The 24,003-nt window shown below is 45.3% G+C and overlaps 1 protein-coding gene across 3 annotated transcripts; it reads right to left on the bottom strand.

Moving 5' to 3' along the window:
- Positions 1-364: 364 nt before the first annotated feature.
- Positions 365-22,959, bottom strand: scube2 (signal peptide, CUB domain, EGF-like 2). Of its 3 annotated transcripts, none has more exons than XM_036544549.1 (23): positions 22,758-22,959; positions 22,001-22,123; positions 21,463-21,588; positions 20,291-20,425; positions 18,218-18,343; positions 17,977-18,093; positions 16,576-16,665; positions 15,253-15,369; positions 14,695-14,817; positions 14,132-14,248; positions 13,628-13,750; positions 13,068-13,184; positions 12,866-12,955; positions 12,427-12,549; positions 11,505-11,672; positions 10,520-10,723; positions 4,892-5,062; positions 3,642-3,809; positions 3,243-3,404; positions 2,627-2,824; positions 2,064-2,216; positions 1,599-1,678; positions 365-615 (listed from the first exon to the last, which is right to left on the bottom strand). In XM_036544549.1, exons 1-23 carry the CDS (start codon positions 22,843-22,845, stop codon positions 469-471), a joined length of 3,066 nt encoding a protein of 1,021 aa, XP_036400442.1. In that variant the 5' UTR covers positions 22,846-22,959; the 3' UTR covers positions 365-468. The 3 variants fall into 3 exon arrangements, with proteins under 3 accessions (XP_036400442.1, XP_036400443.1, XP_036400444.1); XM_036544550.1 differs by having other exon boundaries at positions 13,068-13,181; XM_036544551.1 differs by lacking the exons at positions 11,505-11,672; positions 12,427-12,549; positions 12,866-12,955; positions 13,068-13,184.
- Positions 22,960-24,003: the final 1,044 nt, after the last annotated feature.

The following is a 24,003-nucleotide window of genomic DNA, read 5'->3' as shown; positions in this document are numbered from 1 at the left end:
AATAGAACAGGGACCTAGTGTCTTCAGCACAAAGTACAAAATAAGACGCAATACAAACTCTGCATCAGAAAAGGGCCCCTCACCTGTCCTGTAACAGTTACCCACAGGTTTAGAAGAGATGCAGCAAAAGTTGTCCTGATGGGTGGATCCAGCTTGACTGAAGAGGGTAAACCTGTTTTTTTCTTTTTGGGGAAACAGTATAGAATCCTATAGTTGCTTATTATAGTGACTACACTTAGTATAACTTAGTATACGTAGTATACTTAGTAAGTTACTCAGTATAGTTACTTGCTGTCTGTCTGCCTAGCTTCCACGCAGGTTTCAGTTGGTAGAGTGACTTGGGTTCCTGATGAAGGGTGGCCAGTTTCAGGTGAATTCTCTCCGTTAATCAAAGGTATAAACCGGGAGGGGTGACGAACAGGAAGCGTTTGGGGGACCACGGCAGAGTCGTTGCTCTGCACTCGTCCCCTAGGGCCTCAGAAACCGCAGGACTTTGGAGCGCAGGAATCGGATGAAGGACTTAGGGAACATTTCTCGAGACTCCTGCGCGGTGTAGTTGAAGAAGTTCTGCGGGTGGGCCAGGACATCAAAGAGAGCCTTCATCAGCTTCTTGTCCTGGAGAGGAAACGGAAACGGAATTCAGAATATTGCTTCTGTAAAGGAGACCGCTGAAATCTGGGCAGAAGGGACAGGCTGTTTAAACCGGCATTCAGCCACAGCTGGGCAGTAGCAACACTGAAAAGGTTCTTTACTCTCAGGACCAGCTGTGGGTGAAAGAGCTGGTGAAAGTAGGTGACAACGACTGGCACAACGTGAAATTGAGCAATACCCTTAAGATGGAAATTATTAAGTAAACATTGAACATTTCCAGACAGAGGGAGACATTGTTCATTGTTCATTGTATTGGATAAGGAAGGGGAACCTTCTTTTTCACTTAATCAACACTGGGGACTTTTAAGCACATTTAGACTATTTTCTGGCTACCACTGAATGAAAACAGAAGAACAAAGGAAAAGAGACCAAACTATAAACTAGGATATTAAAAGCTGTCAAGATGAATTATTTTTCCTGTTTGCATGCTAACTGGGGGGTGACAAGGTGCTATTTTTGACTGAATACACTGGTTGCTAGATTACCAGCATAAGAGAAAAAAGATCTGTGATCATTTCATGTAATGATTAATCATTGTTAACTACACTTCAAGATAATACAAGGAAATGTAGTTTATTACACAGGCAGACCCATGTTCATACAGGCCATTGACCTACAGTTCAAAGCAGCTGCTGTATACAAGCTTCATGAAACATTTATATTATGCAGTAACATATGTGTCCACAAGGTGGCTCTGCAACCACAAATTCAATGTAATTGATAGCTTGTTCTACACAAACAGCATGAAGATTACAAAACAAGAATTATATCTGTTATTCCTGTTTTAATTGTCACATTATCAATTAAAATTTAAATGCATTATTTATTGTTTCAGAAATTAATCATTTCATTTTGATAAAGGCAAAATAAATTAGTACAAAAATTAAAAAATCAAAGGACTAAACTTAATGTATTTCCTCACAGTCCGCAGGGAGATTCTAACTTACCTTCAGAATTTCTTGGTGATTCTCAGATGCATACAATCGGCCATCTCTCACTATGTCTTCAATTAGCTCCTGGTAATCCTCTGGAATGAAATATATTATTACCAGTCATTCTATTATCAAAGCTCTGAACAGATCTCATGATATAACTTTAGTATAATTACACGCAACTGTAACTACAGTTACACCCTACAAATCATGGTACACATTAAAAGCTTCTGAATGGAAATAGAGCAAATCATGACTGCAAACTATGCACAATTAAATACATTTAAGCATCAAAAATTCATAGATTTAATGGTTTATTATGACTAAAATGCATTTCAGTAAAAATAGATCAAACTCCCCCAGATCAATATTCAGCTACACCCACTGTCACTCCTTTTTGTTATTTATAAATATTTTAATAGCAACCTGCCGTCTCCACTCTAATTTTTATCTGACTCATTCTAAAAAAAAAAAACTCACCATCGTATGTGACATAAGGCACCTGGAAGCCCCGCCCACTGTTGCCCTCATTGGATCGGAACTGAATCCACAGCCGCTTGGAGCGGGAGGTGAAAGCGATGGGTCGTTCGTACGTCTGGCACGTCTCGTAGGTCGTTACCGAGTTCGGGAAAGCTGTGAAAGGCAGGAAATGATTTCGCACCTTCCTCGGCCTGACAGCCCGACACCTCCACTACACCCCCCCCGACAGAATTTACCTACGCTCACACCAGCTTTTCACCCACAAGCCCTTAATCACACCACCATTGAGTGACTGAGTGAACAGCCCGCCCCCACTTCTCAAGGCTATAACACTACACTGCATATGCAAGCTGCCACGTTCCCAATTGATATATATTACATTACATAAAACAGCACAATGGAACATAAGTGTATTCATTCAAGTTAAATGAGTAACAGTGTCAGACCAGGCCAACAGTATCAGACCACTCCCAGTAATTCAAGCCCTACCACAAGTTAACTTGTGCAGTGACTGACACTGTCAGCGGTCTCTGCTCTCTTCATTTGTGTTCCATTACACTTACAGCTTTTCCTCATGACCAGATAGTCTCCACACTCATCCTCAATGGGGAGGTATATCTCGGGAACCACGATGAGGATTCTCCTCTTGGGTGGGGGGTTGATGGTCCAGGTGCACTCGATATTAGCTGGGTAGTTCCCAGGGTAGTTGGGGGACTCAATGTAACCAGTGTAGTCTCCCAGTTCCCCTCCGCAATGTCGATCTATGAAATTACATTAGGGTAGAGTGTCAAATCCTTTATATTTTCATGCTGAGGCAACACTAATTATTTACAATTAGTAATATATTAATAATCATTTACAATAGCACTTATGGGGCTTCTGTTTGCACTAGGGGAAAGCATATACATACAAGCTATGCCTCACTTTCAGCTGCACATGGCATTTCTGACCTAGTTTTCAGTGGGTTGACTTTTCCACACACAGACTGTCCTCCACACACACACACACACACTGTTCCACACACACACACACACACACACACACACACTGTTCCACACACACACACACACAAACACACACATACAGTTGCACTTACACATGTAAGCACTCACATACACACCCACACACACACACACACTGTTCCACACACACAGACTGACAGATCTTTGGAGCACGTACTCTTGCACTGCATGATGCTGGTGGAGCCGTCAAAGTCGGTGGTAGTGTTCCCAGGGCAGGCCATGCAGTAGTTCTGGCCGAACTCGCCCTGGTAGGTCCCCATGGGACAGCGGATGCAGCGGTGCGTACTGGTGTTGTAGTAATGCCCAGGTGAGCACTGAACTGCAAGAACACAGGCCAAGCAGATCAGAAAGACACTGCCTTTCAGTCATTCAATACAATAATTACGTCCATAATCAGGCCGCAGAACAAACCAGAATTGCAAATAAACCAGGAAGTACTTTTGGATTGGCTGACGGAATCACGTGATTTCCACTGTGAGGAAAACTAAGTTCACTTTTAGGTGTTAGGATCAAACATTTGACCTGCCATCGGTCTCGATATTTTGGGCTTCCTCACCTTTGGTCTCGCAGTCCTGAAAAGACACTGCCCCGACGTGTTTGGTGACGAGATTCCCTCCACAGGGGAAGCAGGAAGTACGGCCCATCTCAGGCTGGTAGGAGCCCAGGGGACAGGGCAGGCACGGGACAAAGCCGTCGTGGGAGTACTGACCTGGGGGGCACTGACCTTGAGGTAAAAATATACCAGAAACATTACACACTGTTCAGACAGAAAGAGGCCTCACAAGGACAGCGGTATGGTAAGGAGCATGACTTGTAAACGAAAGGTTGCCAGTTCGATTCCCCACTGGGGCACTGCTGCTGTACCCTTGGGCAAGGTACTTAACCCAGAATTACCTCAGTGAATATCCAACTGTATAAACGCGTAACATGTAAAAAACTGTAACCTACATAAGTCGTTCCAGATAAGAACATCCGCTAAATGCCAATTATCTAATGCAATGTAATGGCCGGAAGAAGCAGTTCAATTTCAGTTCAGAAGACACAGGGATGGTGTAATGGGAGGTCACTGTCTGAGACTTTAAATCCTTCTCCATAGCTCCTGAATGAACAAACTAGCTGTACCTGAGATGCTGCGATAGCCTCGCTTTGTTTAGTCTATCTAAGGGAGGCAGGAGCAGGGATCTACGCTGTAGCTATGAACAGGCCGAGATAGCAGTGTTTATGAAACCATAACATGGTGGCCCTTTTTGTGGGCAGGATTTGCCTCCGGGATTCAGACAGTGGCTGGAATCGCTGCGGCTTCCACGACTTTTCAGCCCCGGAGAACATCTGTCTGTGAGATTTTTATCGGAGCAGGTTCAGCTTCCTGTTCAGTTCAATGGCGCACACCAGTATCTGATTTGTTGACACTCATTTTAAGCTTATCTTTAAACCGAGGGTTCATTTTGTTATTGCTCTCATAAGATATCCACGTACCGTCATGTATACTTCCAAGTTATACAGTAGTAATCTACTGAAGTCACAAAGCTAACAAAATGTTTGCACACATTCATTTAATTTTTTCTGTTTTCATAAGTATGTGCACATCACAGTGATATGATCACAAATCTGAAAAATGTTTAAAGGTGCAATAGGACTCCTGTTCAAGCATTCCAGCTCTTAACACACTTTTTTCCCCCATTACACACAGCCCATGAATGTTTCACTACATGTCCATCATGTTCCAAATGTCTACACTACATTTAAGCAATGAGCCTACATTACAAGTCTTACGCCATCCCTCTCTCCGGACAGTGGATACCTTACCTCCGCACTCCGAGATGTTCCGGGCTCCTACGGTTCTGGGGCTTCCTGTCACCTCGGGTCCTGGACAGACCTCGCACGACACCTGGCCTTCCTCGTCCTGGTAGGTTCCAGGCGGGCACAGGACACACCTCCCCTGGTCGCCGTCGTAGTATGTTCCGACGCTGCAGCTCACTGGAGCAGGAGGAGAAGCTGAGCTGAGAGACTGAGCTCGGAAACGTCTTTCACCAGCTGATCCAGGATCAGCTCACCAAAACCTAATCCATACCCCACCTCCCTCCACAAATATTATGTGAAACTGATCCTGGGACAGGGCTAAGGGGCATAAACTGTGCATACCCTTATCCCTTATCCCTTATCCCAAATGAATCCAGAAACCCCTTGCATTAAGATGTTAAAAAGGCATTACAAATTGGCCTGATGCAGCTACACAAAAACACCCAGACAAACGGGGGGAACGGAGGCAACCCACACAGTTGCACATGAAAAATCCTCTTATCCTTTCACACAATCAGAAACACATGTGGTGGAGGTGAACTACATATAAGATGTAAGACTTGGCACTCTCAGGCAGTCTTGGCTCTGACCTTACCAACATATACAGATGGCATCTGCTGCTTTTTTCTCTTTCGTTCTACAGCGGTGATAATTATAGCATAAAGATAAATAACCACGGTTTACACAAGAACGTTAACAATTCCACAAACTGTTCAGGTTTAACAAACACAAACTGTTTTTTTTTTTCTCCCTCACACATTAAAGGAGCATCAACCAAACTCTAAATGTTCCTGGGATTCCAGTAACAAGAGAGTCAACATGTCAAGTTGAAAGTGTTACACAGGGTCTTTAACTGGGGGGGGGGGGGGGGGGGGGGGGGCATGGGTTATGCCCAGTTCACAGCAGTGTGTTTGGAAGAAGGCTGGCAGAGACGCAATGCTTGCTAACCACACTCAAGTGAAGGAAAATCTGTATTAATGGAGGAGCCTCACAAAGGCCTAACTTCAGAGCCATTAGACGTGCCACAGCAAATTGCCTGATTTTTCCTCAGAAGAAAAGAGAATGTAATTCTCTCGAGAGCAGTTCATTTTTTTTCGTCTTTTGTTTATCCTGAATGACCATGAAGAGCCACCACTGCATTGTCTCCAGCTGCTTTTATTTGATGGAGAGAGAAGGAGAGAGAGAGAGAGTGAGAGGGAGAGAGAGTGAGAGCGAGAGAGAGGGAGAGAAGAAAAAAAAAACCTTGATGCCTTTCAAATGCAAAGAGGCGATTCTATAGAGTTCCCGAATTGATGGCCCCAAAGAGGTTTAAAGGACCTTTCACCTCTATTCAAGTCCCCGGCTCTTGCCTATTTGATGACATAGGCAAACACTATGCTATCACAGTGGTAAGGAGCTGAACCCAATAAAAGGGGTCAGGATTGCGGTTCCCCTCATTCTCCCCGTCCCAATCGCTCCCTGCCCCTCTCAGGCAAAGCCCCCAAACAGCTGATGCTAATTGATTCCCATGGTGTCGCTGAAGTCAATTCTCCCCAGCAGTTCACTGGCCGGGGTCATGCGGAGTGGCCCCGCGGAGGAGGAATTTAGCACTTAAACCGCCCCGCTTGAATAAACAGCGCCCCCCGAAACGTCTCTCCCTCCGAAAACAAACACACAAACAAGCCTCCACTGCCGCCACTTCTGCCAAGAGTGGAGTTTTTAGGGTGAGAAACCTCTCACTGCATTGGCTGCGCTGCGGCCACCGCCACGGAGTGGGGATCCTGTCACCATTGGAGCACTTTGTACTTAACGAAATCTCTCCTCTTGCAGGGTTTTGGTAAATAATGTCTGCCACATACAAAGGTTTGGGATCATAAAGAAAAGCAGGAAGAGACATGACACAGTACGCTTAAGACATAACCATACAGCTCAAGTATGTCCACCCTAGCTGACAAATTCTATTTTCGGAACGTTTATTTTTCTGAGGTTACAGTAACGCTGTGGGAGCATGAACCGAGATTTCATCGGATGTGCTGATCTGTGTTTGATGGCGGAATTCTCCTTGGTATTTTCAGGTATTTGGAGCTTATCATTAGCAGAGCGGAGGAGGGGCCAACAGTGATGTCCATCGGACAAACTATGGCCTCACTGTGGTGTTTTTTCCACACCGTGTCGGTGCAAATAAGCCCGGCTGGGATTTACAGTGGAGTGGGCAAACTGAAAGGCCTGAACTGCACTTTGAGAGTCCAGCCGGTGGGGGGAGGTGGGGGGGGCGGGAGTGAAAAAAATATAGCCCCCTTTTTGGAGAAGGTGGTTAATGTTCCCATTGAGGACTCCTCTGAAATTACATGTCTGTGCATCTGCTAGGCTGCTAGCAAGTGCTAAACTGCTAAATCTTTAATTTCTACGCAGAAACGGCAATATCAAGCTGTGAGAAAACAACAAACGTTTAGACTAACTTAGACATACGGCTAACATATTTACATTTACATCTACATTTATTCATTTAGCAGACGCTTTTATCCAAAGCGACGTACATAGGTTACAGTTCTTTACAATGTTATCCATTTATACAGCTGGATATTTACTGAGGCAATTGTGGGTTAAGTACCTTGCCCAAGGGTACAGCAGCAGTGTACCAGCGGGGTACATATATCTTGTGTTTTTTTATATACATCCATATATCCCCACAATCAGCCCCTAAAGTTGGCCTTTTTCATCACAATGTTAGAACTGTTTAGAATGCAAGAGAATGAGTAAAAGCCACCTGTTACTTTGCATACAACAGTACACAGGGCTGCTTAAAATGGGACACAATGCTGTTAGAGCGGCATACTGTTTGAGAAACAATAGGGGGGGAAGCAGCCAATGGCCACTGAGGGTCTCTTTATTCCTCTCCGCAGTGTGAGGGTTAATGCATTTAAACAGTTAAGGAGTATCCTCATTATTCTCCCAGTACGCTCATTCTTCATTGGGAGAGCTCCGAAATGAGGGCGGACCGTGCGCTACCCGAACCCACCCCCTTCAACAGCTCTTTGAGCAGAGAGAGGGAGACAGAGACAGAGAGAGAGAGAGAGAGAAGGATTGTGGGTTTGTGAGAGCTTTGTGAGATCCCACAATGGTCTTTGGATTCTTTAAATATTGTGGCCAAAGTCAGGTTCAGACAGGGGTCCCGAGGGTTAAAGAGAGCTCTTTAAAGAGCAGACCCATTGCAAGCCTCCAGTGAAACACTTTCACTCCTCTTTCCTTATCCCTTTCTGGACTAGGTTTGACCAGATGGCAGCAGAAGGCATGCTTACAACAAGGCCGCTACTCTGGACACTGGGGTCAACTGCCCATCCAACTACCACAAGATACAGTGTCCACATTGTTCTGTATGGTCCAAATAGAGAAGAACCACATATTGCTCTATATTAGATGTATAAATGTCTTTCTGCTATTAATGTTTTCAATCTATGTATTTTTATATCTAGCTAATTCATCAAACTTATTTAGAAGAGAAAAGATGACTTAAAAAAAAGTGCTACTCCAAATACAATTGCTTTCTGACTGGTTCATTCTTTTCTTTTTTGCGCATCAACCAGGTCTATCAATAATCAGCTGTTTCTGATCAAAAGCTCTTTTTAAGTAAACTTTGCTAATTTTTGTAACACTTAAACTTCAAACTCAAGTAAAACTAAATTCAAATCCCTCTTACATTAATCCTTGCCCCAGAGAGCACGCAGGTGGTAGCCCAGAAAGAACCTTTATAGCAGAGCCTTCATTATTTTCCAATATCCAGATGCTGGGATTAAGGATCAAAGTGGAACATAAGCAGAGTAAGAAACCCCACAGAATTGGTGAGCACAGCGTAAGGCCATGGAGCTGTGTAGTGGAACCTGACACGGCAGGTGTGTTGCATCGAACAGGAAATCCCAAAGGGTCGGCAGCCAGGAATAAACGGCTTACCTCACTCTTAAGAATCTCAGATTACTTCACTGTCCAAGCATGTGAGCACAAAATCGGTAAACAACTGAACCCCATCACTGGATGAAGGTTCAAAACTAGCAAGACTTTGTACCAACGCTGGGTACAGAGGAAGGGAGAGTGGAGGGAAAGAGAACAGCAATTGAAACATTTTTTTCCTTTCAGTTACAGATTACTGCAGAAGACTGAATGGATCCTTTGAAAGTAAAAGGCCAGCATGAACAGCTCTTCCCTGCTCATGATGAATCTGGTGGCAATCAGCAATACCCACGCTGAGGGAACACACCCTCTCCAGCATAACAGACAAACCACAGCTTTGCCCCTGTTTACTTTGTTTTGCTACGCTAAGGTTTCCCCTGCCAACTTCCTCTGCTTGGCAGACAAACTATATATCCATATATAGCACTGCCCTTGAGCCGGATTTCTACCACTCAGATTGTTCTTACAAAGTCAACTGGAGAGGCACCATCTCAATTCCTCCCACTCCGTCAGCAGGTGTTCCTCAGGGATCAGTGCTTGGCCCCTTTACACTGAATCACTTAGATCTGTTATTTCTGCCCACACCATTTCCTACCACTGTTACGACACTGAACTCTTTCTCTATGCAGCCCCCACCCCCCAGCCCCCATTTTCTATGCATATTACTGCAAACGTCACATAAAATCTGCATTTCTCAAAGACAAACTTGATCTACTCAACAGCCAAACTGTAACGTTTCTGAGAAGTCTAAAACCTGTCCACCAGCTCATCTCAGCTTATGTGCTGTTGCGTTTGGACTCATTTCTGGCTGTCCTCCCTGCTTGTGCCATCATGCCATTTTAGCTGATACAGAGCGCTTCTCCATGTCTCCCCGGCTTCTGATTACAGCTTTCATCCAAGTCAAGCACGGCTCTTTTTTACGGTCAGTCCGTCATGAGACCTTACACCCTTCATGAGTTCTCAGCCTGGCAACCTCTGTTCATCTGGCAATTCCTGCCTTCTGTGGCAGCACAGCCCTCAAACAGTTAAATGCGCCGCCCGCAGCCGTCACACCTGCAGGACTGCTCTCACCACTTCCTGCCAGCAGCTGGCAAGCCAGGTGTTCAGGCTTCACCTTGGTTACCAGAACCTAGAGATGTCTGAGTCTGTGCATGCAATCCAAGACCATGAATTAAATCTGATAATGTGTCACTTGGCTCCTACAGATCATCACTAGGCACAATGTGCACACTAATACGATGCAAGATTGCCCTAACAGAATTTTGTTTACCACACTGAGGACGCTAGAAAATAATGTAAATCTATCCTCATAGATTAATTTACATCAGATAGATGGAGATCCCTAGACCACTCTGCTCTACATGAACTGTTAAAATGATTGCAATTAGCAGTATGTTATTGCCTGTCCTGTTCTCCGCTTCTCATTCTTTTCGTTACTCGTGTGATACGCATGTATTTTACCACGATGGCTTTGTAAAATCACTCTGGATAAGAGTCTTCCCAAACAGCATACAACTCATGCAGAAACAATGCATGGCAGCCATCTGGCCAGTTAAAATGAATCGTTAAAGCACTAATTGTCCATATAAACCCTATTAGCAGGGAAGGTTTCAGTTACATTTCAGCAACGGCGGTAAATCCCACTGCCTGGGAGCAGCAACCTGTGCTGCCTGTCGGGGGTCAGTCAGGCGGCCGGCATCGCAGACTCACCACACTTCTTGTCCAGCAGCATCTGTCCGGTGGCGCAGTGCTCAGGCGGGTCCGCGGGCCGGCTCATCTTCTTGGCCAGCTCGTAATCGGAGCCGGCGAAGCGCAGGTGGAACTGCTCGCGGTTGATGGACTTGCGCAGCGTGCGGATGGTCTTCCGCAGGCGCTTCTCGGAGCGGCGCCGCACGCAGCCCAGGTCGCAGCTCTCTGCCGAGAGAAGCACTCGGTACCAAACCACTGCCTGTACACCACCACAAGCTCTTCCTGACGCACCTCACAACACTTTACAGCAGTTCGTTTTACCTTAATACCAATACAAAGCTCAAAACGTTCACATCCTTCTACACTTCTGTATAAAGCTCAAAATACTTACAACCTGTTAGGGCACTGCATACATCTCAATATACTCGTATCCCTTTCCACCATCCATGCACACCCAAACACACTCACATCCCTTTACCTCAATGCACACGCACCAAGATTATCACATCCTTTTACGCCAGCACACAAACCTCTTCACCTCACTTCACACATCCAAATACACTCACAACCCCTCACACTTCTCCACACACCAAACACAGCCACATCCCTTAACACCCCTTTACACTCTGATTGGCACCTCTCAACAAACTTTAACACGCTGGCCTGCAACACGGTCAAAAAAACTGCAGACACACGTTGTATGAGCAGCTCATTTGATTTCAAAATTCCTACGGGGCCGCACATAGACCATAATGCATTGCACACACAGCTTCCCCCAACTGTTCCCTTAGCTATCCCAGCAGCCTCTCCCATCCCCCACTGCAGTCACATCAAAACAGGAGATACTTTTTTTTCTTGTTTTCAGTTCGGTTGGTCCTGGATTTTGTTTAGTGACACGATGACAGAGCAAGGAAGAAAAAAATAGAAGCAGAGAGCGTGAGCCAGGGGGGTAAAGGAGGGAGAGGGAGGGTGCACACGGTGGCACCGCAAGGGGGGCAAAACCAACCTGTTACCTCCTCTAGGTTCACATCCAGCTCAAACTCGGCGGAGATGGAGGACCCCTCCTCCTCCCCCGCCTTCCTGCCATGCCGGCTGCGGGGCCTCCGGCCGGCCGAGCTACAACGCAGGCTGACAAAGCTGAACTGGACATTCTCCGTGAAAGGGGACTTCCTGTCTGTGGACACAAACACGCACACGCACGCCCGTGTGCACTCAGTGAGCGAAGCCGCACTCCTTTATCCAGGGCCTGATCTGTGAGCCAAGCGCTTAGACGGGGGGGGGTCAAGCAAACACGTCTCATCAAAGGAATCCCAGGATCGGACTTTGTAAGCCTCAAAAGGTCTTTCGGGAGCTGACAAAACCTGTCTGTTTGCATGTGCTCTCAGTAAAAGTAGGTTCAGAGTAATGGGAAATGGGAAAACAGTAGCAGGAAAACATTTTCCCTGTTGAAACGGCTCAATCTACTACTACACTTTCTTTTGTTTCTGCTTCTTTTGTTCCTGCTGTTTGTGAAAGCAGAGCCGAGAGACCGGGAAGAACTTCCCCTTTTTTGTAGCGCACCTGTCTCCTTTGAGAGGACGTTAAGAGCGACGTTAAACACTCTGCCTGATCCTTTAGGGAAGCAAAATAATGCAACAATCGGAAACCCATTTGATTGATGGCTGGGCGGGGCCCTGGTGAAAGGCATGCTATGGCTAATTTCGTTTTCTCCTGTCCCCGTTGGACAATGTGCTCACTCTCGGAAATTCAAAACATTTCTGAATTGCTTTCTTCTCTTCTTCACTGCTGTGAAAGGGCTTGCTCCTTTCTTGCCATTTTTAAGTAAGCCTATATCAGGTTTATTCTGTCCAAATGGTGTGTAAAATGAAAGAATCTTATGTTGAGGCCATGTTGTGCTTTAGCTGATTTTCTCTGAATGTCTCCTGTACCTGACAGAGCAGTATTCAAGCTCTCCTTCAGCTTCTCTTGGCTCCTTTTTAAATTGCATTTCCCTGTGCCAGATTTGAAAGTAGCAGATGTCTTAATCCGTGGAGTGCTTGTCATATCCGACCCTATGGAAGGAAAGGACACAGTAACATATTTTTTAATCTCCACCTTAAATACATTTCTTAACCTTAACTTTCTTCGCCTCCTTGTGTTAGGACGAAACACCCTCTGTAAGCTGCATTGCTAGCATGTACGCAGGCTGAATTCCTTTAGCCATGTTTCATCCGTTCAAAACAACATCAACAAGGAACCAGACAAGCCACAAAAGGGAAAGAAAAGGAATTAAACTGTTTTCTTTGTGTGGGTATCTTTGTATCTGGGTGTTTGCTTCTTTTCACAGAGATAAAAGGCTGATGCAGATCTGGAATATTGTGTACTTGCCCAAGCAATAGGAGCTACTCTCGTTTTTTTGTCCTCCAGTCAGGCAGAGTAGAGGCATTCCACAGGTCACCGTATAGGAATCCTCCATCCCTGCAAAACACACCGGGGGCATGAGAAGCACCCGAGGGCATCAGAGACCCATTCACAAAAGAGAGGGAAGGGCGGCAGGACGAGGCGCAAATCCCAGGCCGGCGCGTCTTACCGCTGCTGATGTGAACCTGCGACTGGCAGGTCAGGAAGCAGCGGTCGCCCTCTTCCTGTTTACTGCAGTTGAGGGTGGGCTTAGCTGGTGGTTTGGCTGCCGGCAAACCATCTGCTTCTGGAGGGGAATGGAATCACAACAAACTCAAGGGTAAAGAGAACATTTGGATCATTGGCCCTGGCACAAGCAAGCAGCTGGTGGGGGTTGGGGGGGGGGGGTTGGTGGGGAGGTCAGAAAAGACAGCAGATGCAAGTGATCGGACAGCGAGAAACCAAAAAGCGGCATCCACAGCAAGGCGAGCAGAAAGGTGGTCAGTGGTGTTGTCTTTCGTGTTTGCTTTTTCATGCTGTAGAAGCACAGAGAGCCAGACAAGAGAAGTGAAGGAACCCAAAGTATCTCCTGTTTTCAGCACCGGAGTTTGAGAACACAAACGTAGGATACACACGTAAGACCCGCGTAATGAGGACTGTCACAACCCTGGGTGGGGGGGAAAGCTAGGCATCTGATTGGGTAAACCTGGGTGCTAAGCCCCTCCACACCTGACGGGGGCGCTGTCTTACCGACACAATCCTTCTTGTTCCAATGCAGCTTGAAGCCAGGGTTGCAGTGGCACTCAAAGCCTCCCATGGTGTTCTCACAGCTGTGCTCACATCCGCCGTTGTTCACACTGCATTCATCAACATCTGGGGAGAGCCAACATGGAGTGTCATTTACCCATCTCTCACACCCTCAGGAATGTCTGAGTTTCACACTTACATCAGTTTCCTATAGTGAGGGAAGTTAAATATCTCAATAATCAAAGCCAAGGGCACCCAAAACAGCACCCTTCATGGTCCCACTGAAACCGCTCATCACTGTAATTAGTTATTTTGTAGAAACAGCTTCCAAATTCAGTTGATCTTTCCGATCTTACAATGTGTGAATTGTTCACACATGTATGACAATGTCATATCTATGGGTGGTGGGTGTTGGCAATACTTGACAGAAGGAGGAAGAGCTAACCTTCTTGAACCCTTGACACTTGAAACCTTGAACTCTTGATACATCCACAGTGTAGATCTTACCTCCACAGTGGGCCAGCCCATACAGAGTGTAGCCTTTGTTGCACACACACTCAAAGCTCCCCGGGGAGTTCACACACATGTGGTCACACGTCCTCTCAAAGAAGCACTCATCGATATCTGCAACCCAAGACAGAGGGATAACAATTCTGCCACCATTACACCCCCCCCCCCCCCCCCCCAGTGGGCACACCCTGTCCACCAAAGGTACACCGTGTCTTCACACCGTCTCTCTAAAGCGGGAGAGATAATCCATCAGCAACGGTCTCCCAAGCCCCCGAGGAATAATTCTAGGGAGAGCTGCATTCCTCCGAGCATTGTATCAGTGTGGGGATCTGTGTTACTTTACAGAATTGTATTCTAAAAGTTTGCTTTATAATAGTCCACGTTAAGGATCTTCAAAGGAATCCTGCAAGTCGATGCCGGCAACGTTTGGAGCCTGCCCCCCGCCCCAAATCCTTATCTCTCCGCGCTCCTTTACAAAAGAGCTCGGCACAGGCCTTGGGCTAGATATTCTTCTCCACGGCGCTCTCTCTCAGTGCACACACAATAGAGGAGGGGCGTACCTTGGCAGGACCGCTCGTCTGTCAGGAGTTTGAAGCCCTTCCTGCAGCTGCACTCGAAGCTGCCGATGGTGTTCCTGCAGAAGTGGTCGCAGCCGCCGTTGTGGTGCTCACACTCGTCGATGTCTGACAGGACAGGAGAGATATTCATGTAGCGTCCCTTTTCGAGTAGTGTGTGTATGTGTGTACGTGTGTTTATGTATATGTGTATGTATGTGTGCGTGTGTGTGTGTGTTGAGATTTACCATCATAGATAAGTAACGGCCTAACTAAAATCTGAAATTAATGTACAGTAAATAATTAACATTGTAGTTGACACTCATTAACGTATGTGCATTTTCATTGGGATTTACTTATTAACAGTTAGTGTATAGGGTGTAACCATATTTGAAAATGTATATTGATGTCACAACTATCCCTAACACATGTAGTCCTGTGCTGATTTTGGACGTAACAGTAATTTTCATATCAAGTTGCTGCACTATGCTGGAGCAGACACAGGAGCATCAGTTCAACATGAAAGAGTCCTTCTATGGTCGCTGAGGAGCAGGTGAGTCACACCTTTGCAGGTCTTGCCGTCTGGCTGGAGGGTGAAGCCGACGGGGCAGCTGCAGCGGACGCCGGTGGAGGTATCCTTGCAGGTGCAGTCGCAGCCCCCGTTGTTCACGGCGCAGGTCTCTGGAAAACCGGCGGACACGGGGGAGCTTTCAGCAGGAGCGGCTCAGACGCTCACGTTCAAATGATGCTTGCATCAATTACATTACTGTTATTTAGCAGGCGGTCTTATCCAGAGCGACTTACACAGGTTACAATTTTACGTATTGCCCTTGTACACAGCTGAATATTTAGTGAGGGAACTGTGAGTTAAGTACAACAGCAGTGCCACAGCAGGGAATCGAACCGGCAACGCTTTGGTTACAAGCCTTGCTCCTTACCACTATGCTACATGTCCATCCCTCTCTGCCGTTAGTTGCAAGGAGACCTGCTGCATTTGCCAATGTGGGTCACGACAACATTTACCGGCACCGCGGGAGAGGAGAACACCGCAGGAGAACATGGGAACCACTCCCTGCTATGGGGGGGGGGGGGGGGGGGTGATGTTTCGGAGCACCGCCAGACTGACAGCTCTGTGAAGACAGTCTGCCGCCCCTCACCGCGCTAACAGAGAGAATAGCGCTCATGTGAAATGTGCCATGCCGCCAGCATCGGAATATTTTATGGGGGAGAAATCCGAGGTGTGAGAGTAATATTTCTCTGCCATTTCACAGTTTGCTCCAAAGGCTGTGGAATGCCCTGGTTTACCAGGCGATAACCTCCACCGCTATGGAAACACAGGGTTTCCCAGCAACAGCATCAATTGAACTGTATGTGATCTAACCAGGCTGGTTTATTTTTAAAAGTGTACGTTTTGTCACTGGTTGCATCTTTTTCTTTAGGATATTAAAATTTTTTAAACTTCAGACTCTTAAAATTTGTGCTAAAAATTGCTAAATCTTCATAGAGGACTAAGACAGTTTTAAGGAAAACAGAGTAAATGGGAAAAAGGGATTCAGGGCCTTCTGGGACGACATTCTGGGTTGTGAGTCCTCCACACTGTTGTTATTTGCCATGTAAAGCTGATGGTAAGGAACCGCTGCAGTAATCTCAACGCTGTAGAACTGGATCCCAGGAAAACCAGCATATACGAGAACCAGGGCAGGGTAGCACAACCCTATAGATCTAGTGCTGAATCATATATTGAACTCGTTTCTCAACTGGATGTGTTTGTCCGTTTGAAGGGCAATTCAAACAGGTTGAATCACTGACAGGTGGCAGTGCTATGGACATACTGCAGAAACCAGGGGAATGCTTTGCAGGCTGGCAGTGGGGGGGGGGGGTGATTACCCATGAGAAGTCTCCGCTTGACTCGCTTGTCCACCTCGGCAAGGGATGTGGCGTTGTGCTCTGAGGTCTCGGCAGCTGCCTCGTCTCTCTCTAAAACACAAAACACAGCACAGATGAGCCCCTGTCAGCAGTCTGCCCTAAAAGGGCATCCTGAGAGCAGGAGGTACTGGAGAGAGGTCTCAGAAGGTGTGAAAATGAACGCACATGCACACACACACACACACACACACACACACACACACACACACACACTACACTGTCACATATAGACACAAACAAACAAACACATGGAAACACAACAAAGAAACACTGACATACACACAAGTGCACACACACATACACACACACAATCTCTCACACACGCATGCCCATTACACACACTACATTCTCACATATAGACATGAACAAAAAACACAGAAATACAAAATAGAAATACTTGTATACACACGCACACACACACACACTCACAAACAAATATGCACAAATGCACACACATATGCATGGCCACACATATACACAGACACACAAACTGATGTACACCAACCCACACACATATGCACATACAGTATGTACGTGTGGAAATACATTCACACAGATACCAACACAGGTGCAAACAGACACTTACACAAATACAAGCACACACAGATTGGCTGACCCAAATATGCATACATCCAAGAAATGAAACGCATTCAAACGAGCAACACAAACTGGCATATATAAACATATTAATCAACTGTCAGTGAACAAAAAAACAAACTCAGGGCCGGATGTTAGGAACGCCTTGGCAGCAGAGCAAACACTTCAGCAAGGCAAACAACCTCACTGTCAAACCCCCAGCTTCTGTTTGTCTATGCCTGTCTATGTAGCCGGCCCGCCTGTTTGCGCTCTACAGCAAAGTAGTTCGAGTTCCGCACGCTGGCAGATAAGCGCGATTCTATCGACGGCGTTCTGTGTTGGTGAGATATTGCTGCGATGTTGGGAGATGTGCTACGGAGACAGCGGGCGAGATAATCCCGGACCCCACACAGACAACCGCGGCCGCCAGGCTCCTGCCGCTACGAGCTATCTGATGCCTGATCCGTATCGTGCCGCTGGGCCTTTATGTAAAGGGAAATGTGAATCCGCTATCAGCAGAGCCGGATAATGCGCCAGAGTAGGGTTGTTATTTTATCCACAGGCTGGAGCGCCGATAATCCAGGTGAGGGAATTCAGACAGTGAGAAAAACAGGAGCAATTTAGGAGGTGAAGGGTGCATCTGGGATGGCCAGAGGGATTCTGCTAATGTGCCTCTAGAAAACACAGCTTTGTATTTGTACATTATTATGTGATGTATATTTACCATATACCAGAGTATGAATATCTGTGCTGCTGTTGGTTTGTCTTGTATGGCCTGTTGCTTACCTACACAGGACCTTCCATCCGCATGCAGGGAGTACCTCACATGACACCTGCAAATGGGCCCGTGATCCGTGTCTTCGCACATATGCTGGCACCCCCCGTTACCGTGGTTACAGGTCACTGTGCGAAAGTACAGAAACAGCATCAGTCTGTGGCACGACTCTCAATGGCGTATGCTTTTTTTTTTAGAGGGTAAGATGGCATTTTTCACTTGACAGTGGGAGTCTGCTAATTGCACACGTACAGATGCAGCCTCTCTGGTTCTTGGCTAGCTCGAACCCAGGCCTGCACTCGCAGGCTACGCCCCCCTTGGGCGTCTCCTTGCAGATGTGTGCACATCCGTGTTCCTTGTTCATGCAGCTGAGGCCCTCTGTGGAGTGAGAAGAAACAGTGGGAAAACACACCAATGAGACACAGTAAAACAGTGCAGACGGAGACAAGACGGGAAGACACCAAGACAATGAGACAAGGTGAAAAGGATTATAAAGTCTGAAATGAGAAAAATACACACTGGTGCTACAGTGGTCAAGGCACTGCAATACACCAAGACAGTTCATGCTGGTCTGAGAATGTGAATCGTGGTATTACTGGTAATGGTACTGGTAAAGTTAGAGACACACAGAGGAGAACTTACAAAGGTTCCTGAATCACACCCTCCAAAATATGTAAACAGTGGAGCTGATTAAAAAATTCTTATCGAAGATGCGAATGGTTCCCACACCTGTTATGCCTGCTTCAAAAACCATTCAAACTATAGATTGTGAATTGAATAGATAAATATTTGTTTGAATAAGCTGCAGTTACATCATCCGACAGGCTGCCCCACTTATAACTGGTGACACTGTTGTAAACAATTTATCCAAGTGGGGATGATATTAGGGTCTAAAGCTGCCATATTGAGAATTGAGTAAATTGTTTATATCCACACAGGCATTTGCCTCCATTTCTGTCTTCCAGAGTAAAATATCACAATTTGATTCCTGGAGCATTGTGACCTCGGATCTCCCACAATGCACTTGGGTGAGGAGTGAACAATGCCACGGCCGGAGGATGTTTGATGCATTCAGTTGACATCTAAGTACAGAGGAGCCATCAGAAAGCAGAGCTCCAAATGCAGGCGGCCAGCTGAGCTTTCTCCTCGCACATCAAAGAGGAAAAAAGAAAAGCAAAGCGCAAGGACAAAGGACAGGGCCCATCTGCACAGACAGGGAGAGCTTTCCCTTCCAGGCATCTGCTTCAAAATGTACAGAAACAAACATAAGGGACAGCGCCTTACTTCAAGTGGCCCTAAAATAAAGCCAACGTTAAATCTTTAAGAGCTTTATTTTGGGGGCAGATTTTAGTTCTCTTGTCCTGTTTTTTTTTTTTTCGGTCAATGAAAGGAGAGTGTTTCTGTGGCACAAACCAAAGTTATTTATGTGTAACCAGCAGTTGTCCTACCTTTTCAGGTCTGTGGCTTGGCACTTCAGCGCAACATTACCGGACCCACTAGGGGTCAACATGCTGTCAGATTTCAATTTCTGCAAGCACCCCTCCCGTTGGTCAGATTAACATTGTAGGTGGACTTGCTGGCCTTCGTGCCAAGTGAGTTTTCTGGGTCTCTCTGAGGTGCTAATTCTCCCTGCTGACGATGAAGGCGAGCGAGCGCTCAGAGGGACTTTGTTAGTTTATCCAGGCGAAACCAGCGGAGTGGAAACCCTTGCATCTTGGCTCAATTTACCGAAGGATAGAAAAACCACAATACTTGTGGCTGAGAGGCCGCAGACACGTTAAAAAAGGTGCTTTATTCTCATCTATGACGTGGCCCACAAAGGCCTGAGTGCTGCAGTTATTAACTTGTTTTGTTCACAGGGACATGGGGCTCCCTTTCCCACAGCATGGGTGCTATAGAGCCAGCCCACTATAGATAATGCCAGAGAAAGGGAACCCAACTTAAAAGCTATCATCCCCCATTGTGTTGTCAATCACAGACGTACATGTGAGCATTAACAAATTAGCTCCATAACTCTCTGGAGAGTCTCTGACACTGCCTAAAGACCTCCCCCCCAAAGAACTTCATAACTTCTGATTTCAACAGGAACCATTCCCATTTTTCCAGAAATGTTGGGCCCCGTCATCTAAAAGCTTTCATTAAAGACGTCTGCGTGGCTCAATGGCTTTACACGAGCCTGATCTCAGACAATGGTTCTCATCGGATGGGGGATGTCTTGGTCTACTCTAACCCCCCCCCCCCTGCCCCCGAGCAGAGCAGGACCAGGGACATGGTGCTGTGCGGACATATCGGGGACTGGCGGCCCCAACACGGGGGGGCACTCACCTTCCGAACGGTGGATGCAGGTGTGCTGGTTGTCACTGAGGAAGAAGCCATCCTTGCAGCGGCACTCGTAGCTGCCCATGGTGTTGACACACACATGCTGGCACCCACCATTGTTGAACGCACACTCGTCCACGTCTGGAGAGAGGGACACGGCATCATCTCTGGGCGCGCTCGGCACACACGTTTCACAGCACAGGAAAACATCTCTTTGCACTGCCGTCTCACCCTTAACAGCGGTGGCCTTTCCGCCTTTCCTATTCAACAACACTGAACACCTACAGCGGTACTCTTCGACATTGATAACAGTCATGACTATAACAAACACACTTTAATGACCACCATCCTATAAAAATCATGGGACATTCAACCTTCTATTATGAATTTACATTTACAAAATAATAAGAGCTTGAAATTATTTACGGAACACTTTGGTAAGTATTACAAAATGAAACTCAGGGACAGTGTTTGGTTGGATGCTCTTTACAAGGCATTATATGAGAGAATCATAAACTTATTGGACCAAGCACTTTCTTTTCATCAGAAGAAACACCAGTGATACCACCTCGGGGGTTCAAATATGTATAAATAATATTTCTTATAGTACAGTTAACTGTTATCTGTAGTTTTCTTAAATAAATAATCACATTTTCAACTCATTATAAAGTCAACATTAGTTCTGATTTTCAGACTCAAATGTATATCACTAAAATATATACAAAACGTATATTAGGTATGCTGACTTAAGTATAAACAGTAGAATTTCAAAAATTCAGATAAAATGCAGATAGCTCACGTCTCTTGCTTAAGATTTATTTGGTTAAACTTTTAATGAAGAAATGTTCAAAGTATGGGGGGAAAGTTAAACGTTCAGCACATTTCAGTTGCCCTGAACTGAGATAGGTCTTCTTTTGTTTGCAAATAATTCGCATCTAACTGTTTAACCTCCTAATTGGCAGTTAATAGAGTCCAAAAGCGTTTGTCATAATAATTTGTTCAACTTCGAAAAATCCTAGGACTGTGACCTGTATGTGTGTCACAGGAACACTCATCTACTGGCTTCAGTAAAACGCGCTCCAAGTTTAGCACAACCTATACGAGGTTCACCGTGTTAACCTACACTTAAACCCCGTATTCCTCCTCTTACTCTTCTGTATATATGAAATACTTCTTACCTAGACAATTATGTCCATCATGTGCTAACATGAATCCATCGTGGCAAGTGCAGCGATAATTGCCTGGTATGTTGTTACATTCGTGTACACAGCCACCATTGTACTCGATATCGCATTCATCAACGTCTAAGAAATAGAACACAAGTCAGGATTGATGAATGTTTGCTGTTTCAGCATACAGGGGAAATGACACATCCATGACAATGTATACGTTTTTCAACGTTAAGTTCAACATTTTTTCATCAGTGAATTGATTTTGGAAACTACACCCACGACATTAAAAGTGACACAATGGATATCGTTAGCATTAACACTTCAGAAGCGATCACCGCTATGCACCCCTTGAAATGTCGCTATAAATCAGTTGGCTTTGTGGGGTTAACGTTTTCATTATGTGACAATTATAGTCATTGTCTAATTCAAGAAGTCATTTTAAGTAAAATATATTGAGTGGACCGGGAAAACCACTTCAGTTTCACAAAACCAAGAAATTCTTTGAAAGCTGACAAGCTACAAAGACAAACAGATAGATATTTACCTTCACACTGTTTGCCGTCCCCCTTAAAGCCTGGTTTACACGTGCACTTGTAAGAAGAAGGAGTATTTTGACAAATAGCGTCAATGTGACAGCCATCACTTCCTTCGGCACACTGGTCTGCATCTGTAATTGATACACTGGATAAATGTTTGCTATGCAAGCAGATTTACCGAACGCTACATTGAGTTAGAATATCACACGCAGAAATAATTTAAGCTGCTTTGCTGTTTACTATAAATCATTGTAATTCACCAAGATAAACAAAAATAAAAGGTAAAATGTCACCCTTTATGGTGGTCGTTTTCAGATAGTGATTCTGTTCGGAATCCATTAATCAAAAATAGACCCCACTGTATAATTAAAAAACGTAATCAAACATTCGGCTTTAAAATAATAATATACTTTAATCTACACTATACAAAATGAATGTGTAGGTTATGCCAATTTGAGCATCTAAATAAAACAAAACGTTTATAATAAATCACATTTTGTTTTGTCAAAAATCGAAAAACCAGAAACTCCGAAATAACACCGCAACATTAGAAAAAAAACACAAACTAGACTTCTGAAAACAGTGCGTAAACATTAAAATTCATATCCGTTTTGCACAAATTAAATGTGCTGTTAAACATTTTAAAAACGAATAGTCCTTTCTTGAAATTGCAATGAAAAACAATGGAGCCGCCAAGCGAACACAGGAGCAAGGAGCTGGAAAGCGTGCGTAAAAAGGGCCATCCAACATAGCGGCGAAACTTACCTCGATTCTCTGCAAGTGCGGAGCTTTGGCGAGTATTTAACAGGAGCAAAAACAAACAAAAGCGCCTTGCAATACAAATAGCTCCCATAGTGATATGATCCGAGTCTAGAGGTCCCTTGGAAAGAACGCGTTTGCACTGAGGAGATGACCGAGTGTCCGCCTCATTTTCATCCCGACTACCCTGTCATTCGACTTACGTTAACGAGGGGTTTCGAAGGGGTAGCAGTGTGTGTGTGTGTGTGTGTGTGTGTGAGTGAGAGAGAGAGGGGGGGGGGGGGGGGGGGGCGAGCGTGTGTGTGTGTGTGTGTGTGTGTGTGTGTGTGTGTGTGTATGAGAGGGAGGGAGGGAGGGAGGCAGGGATAGAGAGAGGAGAGGCAGTGTGGATTCACCTTCCTCTGGCCGTCCTACCAGAGGTATGGACCACTTCACAGATCAGATGCTGGTATTGATACAGTGTATTGCGATTGTTGCAAATATTATATGCATGCGCAGATAATGTTCTAACTAACCTATCAATTACACACATGGTCATGGCGCTAATTGGGTTATGTTACAAGAACTTGCTTCTGTTAAGAAAACCTATATTCAGCTAGAGACTTGCACTATTTCATTCAATTTTTAGACTTTGTTTTACTTCATGACTTTTCATACGAAGAGTTTTTTCATTCCAAGCACACAATCGTAAACGCTGATGCGTGTGGGAGTTCAAGAAACGCAAGCATGCTTAAATTCCCTGAATAAACATCTCTCGATTTTTGTTTTACTGAATAGTATATATACCCTCTTCTCGGCTGTTGTGCAGCTAAGGGTAAAATGTTCTGCATGCTTAAACCCAGGAATAATAGTGGTCATAAATTATCCCATTGTATTTCACACTTGACTGCCCAGGGCTTGTGCAGTCTTTGTAAGTGATCAAAGTGCCATTCTTTGAAACCCTTCTGTGGTATATAGCTCATTTTATAGGACTTGTAGCGCGCAGTCCGCCTATAAAAACCCACTTCACTGTTCTCACCGTTGCACTTAATAATTTATATAGCCTTGAAGATTAAGTATCAAGTATTTCAATAACCTTTCTCCATTTCTGACACGCATAGAACCATTATCCAGTGATTTACAAGGGCAAAGAAGCGTCAGTCGAACATATTTAATTTGCATCTGAATATCTTTTAACCTATCATAATCAAACAATAAAGACGGTATTCAAAAGAAATTGGGGATATTTTAAACATATTTTACAATGTTCAGT

The sequence above is a fragment of the Megalops cyprinoides genome, chromosome 13 (assembly GCF_013368585.1).
Source record: "Megalops cyprinoides isolate fMegCyp1 chromosome 13, fMegCyp1.pri, whole genome shotgun sequence".
In the NCBI taxonomy this organism is placed as follows: domain Eukaryota; kingdom Metazoa; phylum Chordata; class Actinopteri; order Elopiformes; family Megalopidae; genus Megalops; species Megalops cyprinoides.
Note: the sequence above shows the minus strand (reverse complement) of the source record. Positions and strands in the feature narration are given on the sequence as shown.

What these genes read in the sequence shown, in the direction of transcription:
- scube2 (XM_036544549.1), bottom strand. Translation starts at nt 22,845, where the DNA reads ATGGGAGCTATTTGTATTGCAAGGCGCTTTTGTTTGTTTTTGCTCCTG. An exon ending in GGATGGAAGGTCCTGTGTAG is followed by an intron (nt 16,666 to 17,976) that starts GTAAGCAACAGG and finishes TTTGTGTTTTAG; the next exon opens with AGAGAGACGAGGCAGCTGCC. An exon ending in GAACCTAGAGGAGGTAACAG is followed by an intron (nt 10,724 to 11,504) that starts GTTGGTTTTGCC and finishes TTCTCTCGGCAG; the next exon opens with AGAGCTGCGACCTGGGCTGC.